Genomic DNA, 12,653 nt, shown 5'->3' with positions numbered 1-12,653 from the left:
GGAGGAGAGACGGAGAGAGATACAGGCAGTGACAATCCCCAGGAAGTCAGAGGAAGAGATGCAAGAGAAGGAGCCTGAGAGGGTGAGATAAAAAGAGAGAGGGACGCAGTCATCTCTTCATCTCTTCTTCTCTTCATCTTTTAGTGTACAGCCCCATGAATCACTCCCATGCGAACGTGCAGGTTCGTGCAGGTTTATGGGCTACACCTGTAGGTGCTACGTCACAGCACCTATAATCTTACTAGAGCGGAGCGACAGTGCATGGCCTCCTAATGACTGTAACCGCAGGGCAAAGATGGGCAAGATCGTTTCAATTAGGGAAATGATTCAAGCTGCACATACTTACGTGATTTGCCCTGTTCCGTTCTGCGTAGGAAACTGAGCCAAGCATCCCATAACGGTATGTGATAGTTATCTAGGAGGCACGTGTGCATCCGTGTGCTGTGTCCTTTCCAGTGAGTCCTCAGGGAGTGTTTGTCTCCACTGTCCTCTTCTCTGTGTCCTCCACATAACATAGATGAGCTGCCCCTTCTGCCCACTTCTGCCCCTCACCATGCTCACTGCAGCTGCTGTTACACACACACACACACACACACACACAAACATATGCACAACCACACTACTATGCTGATGTGCGTGCAAAGTGCTTTTTATTACTGACTCGTCCGAGGGTGAAGTTCGCCATAATAGGCCCGAGTTTAGAAAGAGGTGTTTGGCTATTTGTCTGACAGTGAGCAGGCCAGTGTGAAACGTCCTCCCGAGCTTGTGTTTACACTTGGGGGGGCCCAGACCCTCTCGCACACACTCTGCGTGGCTCGTTATGTAACGGGCAGAGCGACGAGTGAATCCTGCTGTGATGTCCTGCCTCTGCTGGGATATTCAGCACGGGGTCAAAGTCCAGTCTTGAATGCCTCCGTTTGCTGGTTCTCACAGCAGTATGTCCTGGATGGCAGGATTCTTTCCATGGATGATGCTTCTCCCACAGTTCACTCGTAAACAAAGACCACCACCCAAGTCCTCAACAGTCTGCCTGTTTAGACTTTTCTGGCCCTGCTGTGCTTTAACAGATGCCTGTTAAAACGAGAACTTGTTGCTGACATAGGCTTTGTGTGCATGTGTGTGTGTGTGTGTGTGTGTGTGTGTGTGTGTGTGTGTGTGTGTGTGTGTGTGTGTGTGTGTGAGTGTGTGGATGTGTGTCTGTGTCTGCATATGTGATGCTACAATAACTTCTGAACCTATAAAGCTAACTTGCGCCGGTGGTTGTGGAATAGCAGTAGGAACTCTAAATGCCACAGTCTATTAAATGTTCCTATTTCAGCTGTTGGGATTCTGAGCCAATGAGTGGAATAAAGTGTCTGTTTTAAATGTTCATCATGGGGACTCTTATTGCAGAGTTGCACTCTACAAGCCAAGTAGTGTCTGCCTTCCCATACAGTTCATGTACATAGCTTATTAATTTCCGGTAATTCCAAGTTCAGAATGATTACACATCTGTTTTGAGGGTGACACCCAATTCCATCCAATGTTACATTCTGGCAGAAATGGACAAGCAGTTTGATTTTTCACCAGTAGGAGGCGCCAGACTATGAAAAGTACATTCGGTGACATCCATCTCCTCATGTCTGTCTCTCTAAAGCCCTAGACCACACGCTGCAGCAGGTCCGATCTGCTCTGGAACAAGCTTCCAGTCCTGGCCCTTGATGAGCAAATGTCTGCTCACTCTGGGAACGCAGCAGGCGATGTTTCCAGTTACGCGTACATGTACTGCAAAGCACACAGGCATATTCACGGAATGCTGTGGTCTGAAGCGTTTTGACTGCACCATAAATCTGTGCTGCACTCCGCTGCGCTATGCAGAGAAGAGAGAAGGCCTTCAAAATATCCAGCCACCTGCCCCATGCTCTCCACACAAGCCTCAGGGGCCGCTTGAAAAAAAATTGGATTTCAATATTATTTCACTTTGACACAGATACTTTTAAAATATCTTACATGCACTATATTCATTCTTTACATGCACATTACACAATGTACTTTTAGTGTTTCTTGTAAATAGTAGGTATATTTTCTTTTTTTTTCATTTTTTCATTTTACTTTGCATAGTCTTTGGATCAGTCGATTTTTTGTTTCACTATTTTTTTGTACCTGCTACAAATTTGTATGTGATGAATAAAAGCTATTGAATCTTGAATCAAAAAAGCAAAAAATAGCCTTGCCATGTTGATTGTTAATAAACTTTTATGAAGCAGTGATGAACCTTTTTCTAAGTGTAGTCTTAGGGTGTTTTCCACTGGTTTTCACAGTATGCTGCACTGGAACCCAATGGTTATGTTTCCATTACCATCTACAGTGCAGAATGATTAAACACACACTCAAATGATCGTTAAACACACTCAACATTACACACTCATCACAGGTTAAACACACTCATCAAAGAATCATCTTTCAAGTCACATAAACACAACCTCCATTTAAAAACAAATGCACACATTACAGCTGCTTTTTAATTCTGGTGTACCTGTTTTACTGCACAGGATTGAGTATAAATACAGTGGCATCGTCCTTATCTCTAACTATAAAACCAAATGTTATGTCACAGGTTCATCAAAACTTGAAGGTCCTCCATTGTTGCCTTGGTTTTGTGCACGTGAGATGACCACAACGCGGCCTCCAGAGCCCTGCTGCCGAGGGAGAGCTCTGTAAAGTGTTGTGTAAAGTTTACAGTAAAGTGGTGCCTTATCTCATCCTCTCATGTCCTGCTTCATCCTACCATGTGTCTCCTGTCCCATGGTGTTGTGCCTGCGCTGTCCAGTTACCTGTGTTCCTCTCGCAGGACTGATTTAGGCATGACTCGCGAGGACATGGCCCTCGTGGGCACCTTGTGCATACTCTGAGTTCAGCAAATATCACCCCCTCCTGGGTTATTCACCATCAGCGGCACGTTACACACAGCGTCTAAATGAACTCACAGCAGTAAAATAGTCTCTGGTGACTTCTTATGTTACACGCACACTGTTCTTCAGGAGAACGTGCACTAACAGTGACGTATTTTGTGTGTTTTTAAAAGCAAGGTTTGTGCACCGTGGAGTGCTTCATTTTTACACGTCTTATCATGTAAGCACAACCCACTAAGACAACTACAACAACAAACAAAATATATAATTTTAATCTACAGGATTCTACAAGAATCTACTTTTATAAGTGAACTAGGCCACAAGATGTTTAAAAACAATTATGTAGACTCATGGCTAAAGAAACGCAGCATAGTATAATATCCCTGTTAATAACTAAAGTGTGGCTGATTGCTTTCTGTTGTGCCAGAACCGTGCTGAGCGCTGGATGTGTTGTGCTCCGTTCAGGAAGAAACTTTCCCATGGTTTCCAAATGAGCACCACCAGCTCGTATTTTTAGCTCCGGGTCATCTTAAAGGCAGCTGCTTTCGCTATATTCGTGCCGTCTGTCTAGGAAACTCCCTGCACCTATTCCCTCCTCCTCCGTCCCTCCTAAAGTGCGTCCTGAAGCGGACTGTAATTTACATTGCTGGAATATATTAAAGGAAGTGTTGCGCTCATGTGTTAAGCACTGCTAGACAGGGCCTAGAGAGAAACCACAGAAATGGCAGCAGGTTGCAGAAGCCACTCATTGTGAAATGCTGGAATAACACACTGTTCAGTGCACGGTTGACATCTAAGCAGGCCAAAGTTATCAGAAGTAGGGCAAAAATTATGTAAAAAGAAAAAAAAATGGGAATCATAGTGGGATCTGTAGAGGCATCCATGCCAGGCTCTTTTGCAAGAGGTTATGTTTTGAAAGCCTCCTGTGTTGATCTAGAACATTCTTCTCTCTCTTCGGTTCTCTCAGCAGCGCTAGTTTAGGGCACATCAAGTAGAGGGTTGTTGAGTGAACCTCTACTGAGGCTGACTTTTGGGACTGGATTCAGAGAAGCCAGCATGAAAAGATGAACAGAAGAAAATGGGTGGGAAAAATGGAAACGGAGGGAAAGGGAGGAGGAGGAGGAGTGTGATGTGATGAAGAGAGGAAGATTGATGAGAGAGGGGCTACTATGAGATGTTGACAGTGTAGAGAGCCGTGTGAACAAAGGACCCCAGGGGGAGAGGCCGATCTCCAAGCCACTCCCCCAGGGCTGAGGACTGGATGGTGGGATGAACCACCTCTTACTGTTCTTTAAATCGGCACCTTTGGTGCTGTTTATATATTACATGTTGTCCATGTGTAGAGATTTAGATCCTTGTGTGTGTGTGTGTGTGTTATGGTATGTTCCCTACAGTAGTATCCCCAGTCAGTGATTTCCTTGTTTGTTATTGGTATTGGCCCATCTGCTGTGGTTATCTTAATTGCCTCAGGGATCATATGGGGTTTGGTGGTTATGCCGGATGGTCATATCGAAAAGCTCAGTGGTCAAATTCCCCATGTATGTCTTAGGGGACAGGGGGGAATGGTGTGTGTGTGTGTGTGGGGGGGGGGGGGGGGGTGCTAGGGTTGCCAAACATTCGTGGTAGCCGACTGTTGAGCGGATGCTGTCTGGTTAGTGGTTGCACCTCAACCCCTGGAGACGATTCTGTGGAGGGAGGGGGCGTGGGGGTTGGGGGGGGTTATTAGCTGAGCATGCTACACTATGCTATAATACCACCAAGGCCAGCTTTTCTGGCTCCCAGAGACAGCCCCAGTGTTTTGAGAGAGGCTGTGTTTCTCTCCAGGAATCCAGACAGACAGGCAGGGTGTCTTGTGGAGCAGAGATATGATGATTCACATTACATCAGTGACCACTCGCTTCCCTCCCCCCCCCCCTTAAAGCTGAGGTTTTGTCTGAATAAAAGCTGTAGTGAATTTTCTCAAGATTTGATGGTCGCGACGGTTCATCTGTTAATAAATTCCTGGATATAGTTCACCCGTTTTGATATCCACTACCCTTAACCACTTCACCTTCTTCCCTTGAAGTTCAACAGTAGTTTAGAGAACCTCAGAATTACCCAATATGAAAATATTACTCATGACTGTTCCCTACTCAGCAGGGTCTGGCACTGCTAGCCCTTCCTGGAGATGCTTGCCCTGGTGAACTGGCAGGCACGTCTTGTGCACAAATCACTCTAAATCAAGAATTCCAGGGGCCCTGTCTCCCCGAGAATAAACACGTTCCTGTGGACCGAGTGCTCCCTGCTGACCTCTGGGCTGTGTTTCTGTATATGGTACTGCCTGAGCAGGGCAGACTCACTCCTCTCAGACTCACGGTGAAGCTATGTCGCCTCGTCTAAATATTTACCCGTGCTGTTTATCAGCGCTCCTACACAGTGGACCCAGCCCAAGTCCATCTGCTTTTTTCTCATAGCTCTATGGAAGAATACCTACAGGCAGAGCAACACACACACAAACATACAGACACACTTGGATATTCCCTGAGCATGAAGTTACTTTTTTTTTCTTGAAATGATTTAGGACCTTTGACAGCTATGCCTTTAAAGTGTAATTCCTCTGGAGTGAATTCATCGCTATTTTTTTGGTTATAACCAACAGACTGATACAGTATCTCAGTGGTCTCTTTGGTGCTGAATAGAAATCATTCATTTGCAGTGTCAACACAGTCATGTGGCGCATTGTCTGTGTGATCACCACTGCATGACTGTGTGCAGATTCTGTTGCCCATCTACAGCCCTCTGTTATGGTTTTGTAAGTTTCTGCCATAGGCTAATGAGTTACGGTGGAATTCTGGGACGGCGAATCACCTGCAGCCATTTTCCACTGTTCTCCTTTCCTCAATCACCTGACCATGACTCTCTCTCTCTCTCTCTCTCTCTCTCTCTCTCTCTCTCTCTCTCTCTCTCTCTCTCTCTCTCTCTCTCTCAGGCTCCCAGCAATGACATCCCCTCGAAGCATGTAGAGACAACGGTAAGCGATTTCACCAGTTTCACAGAAAACACTGGCACGTGGAGACGTGTCTGGCTTCTTCACGTTATTTCCGTCCTAATGTCCCAGGCACTGAGTTTTGGCGCAGCTAACATCACTGCGAACGTTACTGCCTTAGCACGTAAATATTTCGCACCGACCCGGAGGCTGTTGCTATGTATCTGCTGTGTTTTAAACCTCCCTGGCCTGTAACTTATGCAGAGCTGGGCCCCAAATTATTGGTTACATTAGCTAAACTGAGCCTCACTGTGAGCGTGATGGACACAGCATGGGCTGGACCGGGCCAGTGAAAACACCCCCAGCGATTAAAGCAGTTGAAGTGCTCCAGCGTTAACGTCATGCCTTAGAGCTGCGGCATGAGAACATGGGGCCCCCAACCCCCCGTCTCCATTAAAACTCTTCCTCCTCCCCCTTTGGCCTGTTCAGTCCTTCCCTGGCCGCCTGAACCTCCCACTTGCCTGGTCGCAGCTGTGGATGACTGAGCGTGCGGATTCTGCATTAATCCCAGCGTATTTCAGACTTTGTGATGCAGTCGCATGTGTGTGTGAGCGTGCTCTCCGGGGGGCGCTATGCGTGCGGGTGGAGTCACAGGGAAACCATGTGGCTGTTTTAACTATAGCCCAGCTATAGCCTGTGATCATAGCCACTGTAAGGATTGTGACTTCAGCTGTCCTCGCTATAATAGTTAAAGGCTGTGAAGCAGTCATAGCTGCTCTAGTGACTGTGAGGAGATCATAGTCACTCTAGGGACTGTGAGGAGATTATAATCACTGTAAGGAATGTGAGGTGATTATAATCACTGTAAGGACTGTGAGGTGATTATAACCACTATAAGGACTGTGAGGAGATTATAACCACTATAAGGACTGCGAGGAGATTATAACCACTATAAGGACTGTGACTCAGGCCATCTTGGCTGCTCTGGGGGTTCATAAGAATGCAGAGTGAGGTGACGAGCTGTTGCCAGTCCTCTGCCACTGTTAGTCCACAGTAGGCCCCTGCTGTGTGCTGCGGAGATTTCCTTAAGGGAAGGTCCTACAAAGGTCCGTGTTTGCCATAAAGCCTGTCCATAATCTGATGGATTTACCATTCAGCATCTGGGTTTTATTTTCATTGAGTGTGTGTACTGTGCGGGCTTTGTGAGTTGCTATGGGGAAGGCTATGTGTGAAAGTGACTCGCCTTCCAACGCTGGACTGAGCTCTGCCGTGTAGTAGAAGCTGTTTGATGGATCGTCTGTTTTGGGGCTCGCTTGTAGTGAGTTTGGGAAAGGAAGTATCAGATTACCAATAGGGCGTCATAACCCAAGGCTTTGAGGCGATCTATGCTTAGGAAGACAAAGGACATTTATTCAGAGTCCGTCGTGTTTACACAGATTAAGCCTGGCCCCTTCTCCCTGAAACTTAGTTTCAAAGGAGAATCGTTATTCATGTGATTATTTGCTGCAGAAATGTGCTATCTGTGTGCGGAATGCACGCGAAATGCGTTTGTGTTACATCTGTGTTTCCTGTGCTGCACGGTAATCTTATAAGAAGACACGTCATTTCCCAGCTCTACATCCTGCGGGTGTAATAAAGAAAAATGAATCTGGACCTAAACACCCCCCTCCCCACCAGCCCTTTTGGAACCATATGACACAAGCTTCTGGGAATGAGAACTTCCTCACGATGTCTCCCAGATCAGTAGGCTTTAGCCAAGCAGTGCTAAGCATGGCATGCCAGTGGTTTAACCCAGCTTCTTAGACAGAGTTATTTCTGAACCGATCAAGCCATACTTTCTTCGGTTTTCTTATTCTTGAGACCAGAGTGTTTCAAAATCTGGGCCTCGCTGGATTTTGCAGAATGGTGAAATATCTCGAGGCTGTCGTTCATCCCATTGCATTACTCTTGGCATGGCACAGCCGCCCAATTCGAAAGCAGAGACTTTAGGACTGGGAAGCAGGAGCACCTCTGCTAGTATTGAGAGGTAGTTGGGGGTTGAGGCGTAGTTGGGGGTTGAGGCGTAGTTGTGGGATGAGAAGTAGTTGGGGGATGAGGCGTAGTTGGGGGATGAGAGGTAGTTGGGGGATGAGAGGTAGTTGGGGGTTGAGAGGTAGTTGGGGGTTGAGAGGTAGTTGGGGGATGAGGCGTAGTTGGGGGTTGAGAGGTAGTTGGGGGTTGAGAGGTAGTTGGGGGTTGAGAGTGCTCCTCGGTGTGAGCGGTCCAGTCTGCGTCTGAGGTATTCTGGTTGTTCTGCTTCAGGCTGCTATCGTGGACATTGCAGTGTGATTCTGCTGACGTCTTTGACCCATTTGACTTTTTAAATGCTTCAATTCTTAAGGTCTTAAGGCAAGTTTTCTCACATCAGCTCCTCTTTCTGTGGTCTGAAGTCTTCTGTTTGCTATGTATCTTAGATTTGGAGTTTCCTAGGATCACACTGAGTAGCTTTGTTGGTAGTTTGAAGTTGTCGTTGCCATATAAGGGTATTGATATGGTATCGATATTTAATGTGATATATCAGTAAACTTCTACGCCAAGCCGAATTGTGACTGGTATAAAAACTGACACTTTCATTTTAGAATATACTAATGCTCATTTTGATACTCAGCAAATGCAGTGTCTGGAAAGCATCAAGTCTTGGTCCACAGACTGGCTCTGAGGTCATACGCAGATTGTTTAAAGCTGAGCACCAGGCAGATTTTTTCCTTGACGACGCGGTGTGGAGGGAGTTCTGCAGTCAGCCGCTGCCCCGTCCGACACGGGCATGGGACTCGCCAGCAGAACTGACCCAAACGCATGTGGGTGGTGGCGACCGAGCACAGACTAGGGGGAGGGGGATGAGGGTTAGGAGCCGGAGGGAGGGGCCAAGACGGCCGATCCTGTGCGAGTGAGAGGGTGGAGAGAGAGGGAGGGTGGAGAAATTGAGAGAGAGTGGGAAAGAGAGAGAGAAAGAGAGAGAGAGCGAGAAAGCACAGAGAGGGAGCGAAAAACAAGGCTGAGAGAACGTGCGATGAGAAGAAAGAGGGGAGAGAAGGCGAGCTGTGGTCTACTGTAGCTCTTGGCCAGGCATGCGGCGTCCCGCGAGAGGCACGGACCCCGACTCCAGGCTTTGATTTTTTTCTCCTTCCCCTTCGCGCTGGAACAGCGAGGCCGGCTGCGGGAGAGGAGGATGCAGAGGGAGCGAAAGCGCTCCTTCCCCGCCATGAACCCCAGCAGCTCCTTACAGAGGAGCCTCTCCTCCCTCCGCAGTGCCTGGCGCTGGAGCACGGGCTACCTGCTGAAGGTACGCTGTGGGGAGCACGCCGCCCCGCTCTTCCTCCACGACCCCCTCTCTCTTCTCCTCACTTCTCCGGCTTCTTTGTGTAACTCTCCCTCGCTTTTCTCTGCCCCCCCCCTCCCATCTTTCTGATGGTTAATTTGTCAGGCCTGCTCGTAAGCAGCACATCCAGCTGGTTTTGATCAGGCCCGACTGGGACCCTCCCCCCCAGGCCTCAGCCAGCCCTTCTGGGGGGTGGTAATTGTGGGCTGATGAAGGGATGCTGGGCTGTTTCTGGAGCCTGGTGCTCCCCTGCCACAGAGACCTCTGCTCTGGCCATGAACAGCTTGTTTTCTTTTCGTTGTTGATAGAAAGGGCTGGGGGGGGGGGGGGGGGGGTTGTTTTGCACAGATGTGTTTTTAAAGTCAACACTTTCTCATTGAGGGACGCTGGCGATTTTCTTCCATGAAATTATATGTTTTGCTACAGTTTATGTGTTCTCAGGGGCTCTTGTTGTTAATGATTTATCATGTATTTTGGCATAATGAACTGACATCCACAGAAATGAATACAGAGTCATAGAAATGGTAATCTACAGAGTTGTGAATCGTACTATGACTAATCTCAAAATAATGTATTTTTGATAAACAACATGTTTATTCGGTTGGTTTTGTATTTGAAAAAAACACCCAAACACAAGCAACTTGAATGTGAACTTTCTAAAGATTAGTTCTTAATTGAATGTTTTTAAAAATGCTGCGTTAATATTTTGTGTGAATTAAAGCAGTAAAGGTTTACAAAAACACGCAAAAGAAATATAGAAAATGTAATAATAGGCAGAATTACACATACTCCATGTGTAGTTTCAAGAATAGTCCTGCGTGCTTTGTGTAATTACACTGTTGGATTCTGGGTTTTCTTTGTAAGCATTGTTCCTATTTTGTCTAGTTGGTCATAACCTACCATGTTATTTAGATGGCAGCATGGGGAGGGGCAGCAGCACATCTTTTGCACCTCCTTTTGATCAGGCCCACCAGTCACTGCAAGCTATTTTTCCCACTTCTCCAATTTTAGACAGCTTGTCAGACACCTTGGTTCATTACTTTTCACTCTTGTTGAAACCTGTCATTCTCGTCCCAGTGGACGAGTGCACGGGTGTTCTTCATCGCTGGGAGAGAGAGAGAGACGGCCGTCCCTGCACAGAGCTGAACTTTAAAATAACAGTCCTATAATCACCACTACATTTACCTATGGGAACCAACATAACACCTAGAGCTGTGAGAGAGGGAAAAAAAGAGACTGGCAAGCAGTTTCAACCAATAACAGCACGGTTTCTTCTTCAGACCTTCTGACCTTTATGATCAGGGGACAGGTGTGTAACACTGGAGAAGAATGTTGCAAAGATCACAATATGTGTTTGGCCACAGAGTGTGACCTTCATGTGATGGATAGAAACAAAAGACTAGTCTTAATCCACGCTGCGTCGGGCCTGTGCAGGGCAGCTCTTGAACAGCTACTGTATGAGTGTCCCTCGCAAATATATTCTGCTGGTTTTTGGACAGTGTTTGGACAGCTTTTTCATTAAAAGGTTTGTGTGTGTGAGACTGTCCTACTTTTTCGTTCATGCAATTTGTGGCAAATGCTATAAATGATGAGGAACCGTCACAACAAGCTTTGAAGAGTATGATGTGCCCAAAAGGTAAACAGACTGAAACATTCATATCCGTTTTCTTGTTTTCAGGGCTCAACTAAGTCTTCAAAGAGCATGGAGTCCCGCCGTAGACCGTCCAGGTAGGAGTCCCGCAGCTGTTCTCCCCTGTACGTCAGTCTGCTGATCTCTAATGCTGGCTATTCATAGAACCGGTTAAATGAACGCGGGACCTTTGACTGTGTGTGCTGTGTGTGATGATGATGGGCGGAGGAATCCGTCTACAGCGCCATTCCCATATCGACAGTCTAAACCCGTTGAGGTCCGCAGTCTTCCGGTCTTCGCTCGTGTCCATGGTCTCTGCCTGTCGTGTCTGAAACCGAAACATGTTCGTCCATGTCCTCATGTGTCAAGAACGTCGGACACCTCCCGATGTTCTGGAGCAGCAGGAAAGAAGATCCTAGCTTGTGTATGGTCCTTAATGTTTACCCAGAGCAGCTGTGCTAGACTCCACTGGGCATGGTCAGGCTGGTTCAGCCCGATTCAAGGGTACCATGCATGTTCAAGGAGACTGACATTCCTTCCTCCTTACAGACACACATAATACAACACAGGGACAAATCTATGGGCACAGCCTGCTAATGTCCTAAATAATTTTTAGATTTTATAGTTTTAAATGTATGTATATATGTATGTATTTTTACATGATTATAGGCCCTAAATGATTATAGCCATCCCACACTTTTAATCTATTTGACAGATCTTGCATTATATGAACATTTCATAAAGTAAAACATCATGTTTCAGCATTATTATACATTTAGCATTCAATGCACATGCCACGGTTTTTTTTTTCATGCTATATATGGTACATGTGATCCTTAGTTTTAACAGACCTTTTGCAGCTCCTCAATGGGGAAACCATCTTACAGACCTTGTGAGTCTGTCCATGCCACAAAGAGAAGCAGAATTAAAAGATGAAAGCTACACTTTATGTTTAATTTCCTGGAGAGTAAGTTTTTTTTTCTTATTGGACTGTGAGCTTAGCATGTAGTATGTGCAGTCAGATGTCAGGATGAAAAGATGCTTATTGCCATGGCACCTTTCAGTGGTCTGGCATGTGGAAATCTCCGGCAGTTTCTGAAAGCTTTGGTGTGGAACCCAGAGGTGAGGGAGGATGGCGTTAGTGTGTAGGTGGCTGGGTTGTTGTGGAACCCAGAGGTGAGGGAGGATGGTATTAGTGTGTAGGTGGCTGGGTTTGGTGCGGAACCCAGAGGTGAGGGAGGATGGTATTAGTGTGTAGGTCGCTGTGTTTGGTGTGGAACCCAGAGGTGAAGGAGGATGGTATTAGTGTGTAGGTGGCTGGGTTGTTGTGGAACCCAGAGGTGAAGGAGGATGGCGTTAGTGTGTAGGTCAATGGGTTTGGTGTGGAACCCAGAGGTGAGGGAGGATGACGTTAGTGTGTAGGTCAATGGGTTTGGTGTGGAACCCAGAGGTGAGGGAGGATGGTATTAGTGTGTAGGTCGCTGTGTTTGGTGCAGAACCCAGAGGTGAGGGAGAATGGTATTAGTGTGTAGGTGGCTGGGTTGTTGTGGAACCCAGAAGTGAGGGAGGATGGTATTAGTGTGTAGGTGGCTGGCTTTGGTGCGGAACCCAGAGGTGAAGGAGGATGGCGTTAGTGTGTAGGTGGCTGGGTTGTTGTGGAACCCAGAGGTGAGGGAGGATGCGTTAGTGTGTAGATGGCTGGGTTTGGTGCAGAACCCAGAGGTGAAGGAGAATGGCGTTAGTGTGTAGGTCGATGTGTTGTTTCGGTGATTCACTGTCTCCTTTGTGCCCAGGAACCTTCCTTTCTCT

The 12,653-nt window shown here is 46.9% G+C and overlaps 1 protein-coding gene across 15 annotated transcripts in view; it reads left to right on the top strand.

The window, feature by feature from the left end:
• Positions 1–12,653, top strand: part of tns1b (tensin 1b) — a 164,239-nt gene that overhangs the window by 107,169 nt on the left and 44,417 nt on the right. For 12 of the 15 annotated variants that reach the window (XR_013130436.1, XM_077002488.1, XM_077002487.1 and 9 more), the window contains 3 exons: positions 5,860–5,901; positions 9,041–9,178; positions 10,893–10,942. Coding sequence is in view for 14 of the 15 variants with exons in the window: in XM_077002488.1 (XP_076858603.1) it covers positions 5,860–5,901; positions 9,041–9,178; positions 10,893–10,942 (230 nt within the window). In the remaining variant the exon portion in view is untranslated. The remainder of the gene's footprint in view (positions 1–5,859; positions 5,902–9,040; positions 9,179–10,892; positions 10,943–12,653) is intronic. The other 3 variants (XM_077002491.1, XM_077002495.1, XM_077002494.1) reach the window with 1 other exon arrangement.

The sequence above is a fragment of the Brachyhypopomus gauderio genome, chromosome 4 (genome assembly GCF_052324685.1).
Source record: "Brachyhypopomus gauderio isolate BG-103 chromosome 4, BGAUD_0.2, whole genome shotgun sequence".
In the NCBI taxonomy this organism is placed as follows: domain Eukaryota; kingdom Metazoa; phylum Chordata; class Actinopteri; order Gymnotiformes; family Hypopomidae; genus Brachyhypopomus; species Brachyhypopomus gauderio.
This window is presented reverse-complemented; position numbering and strand designations above follow the sequence as displayed.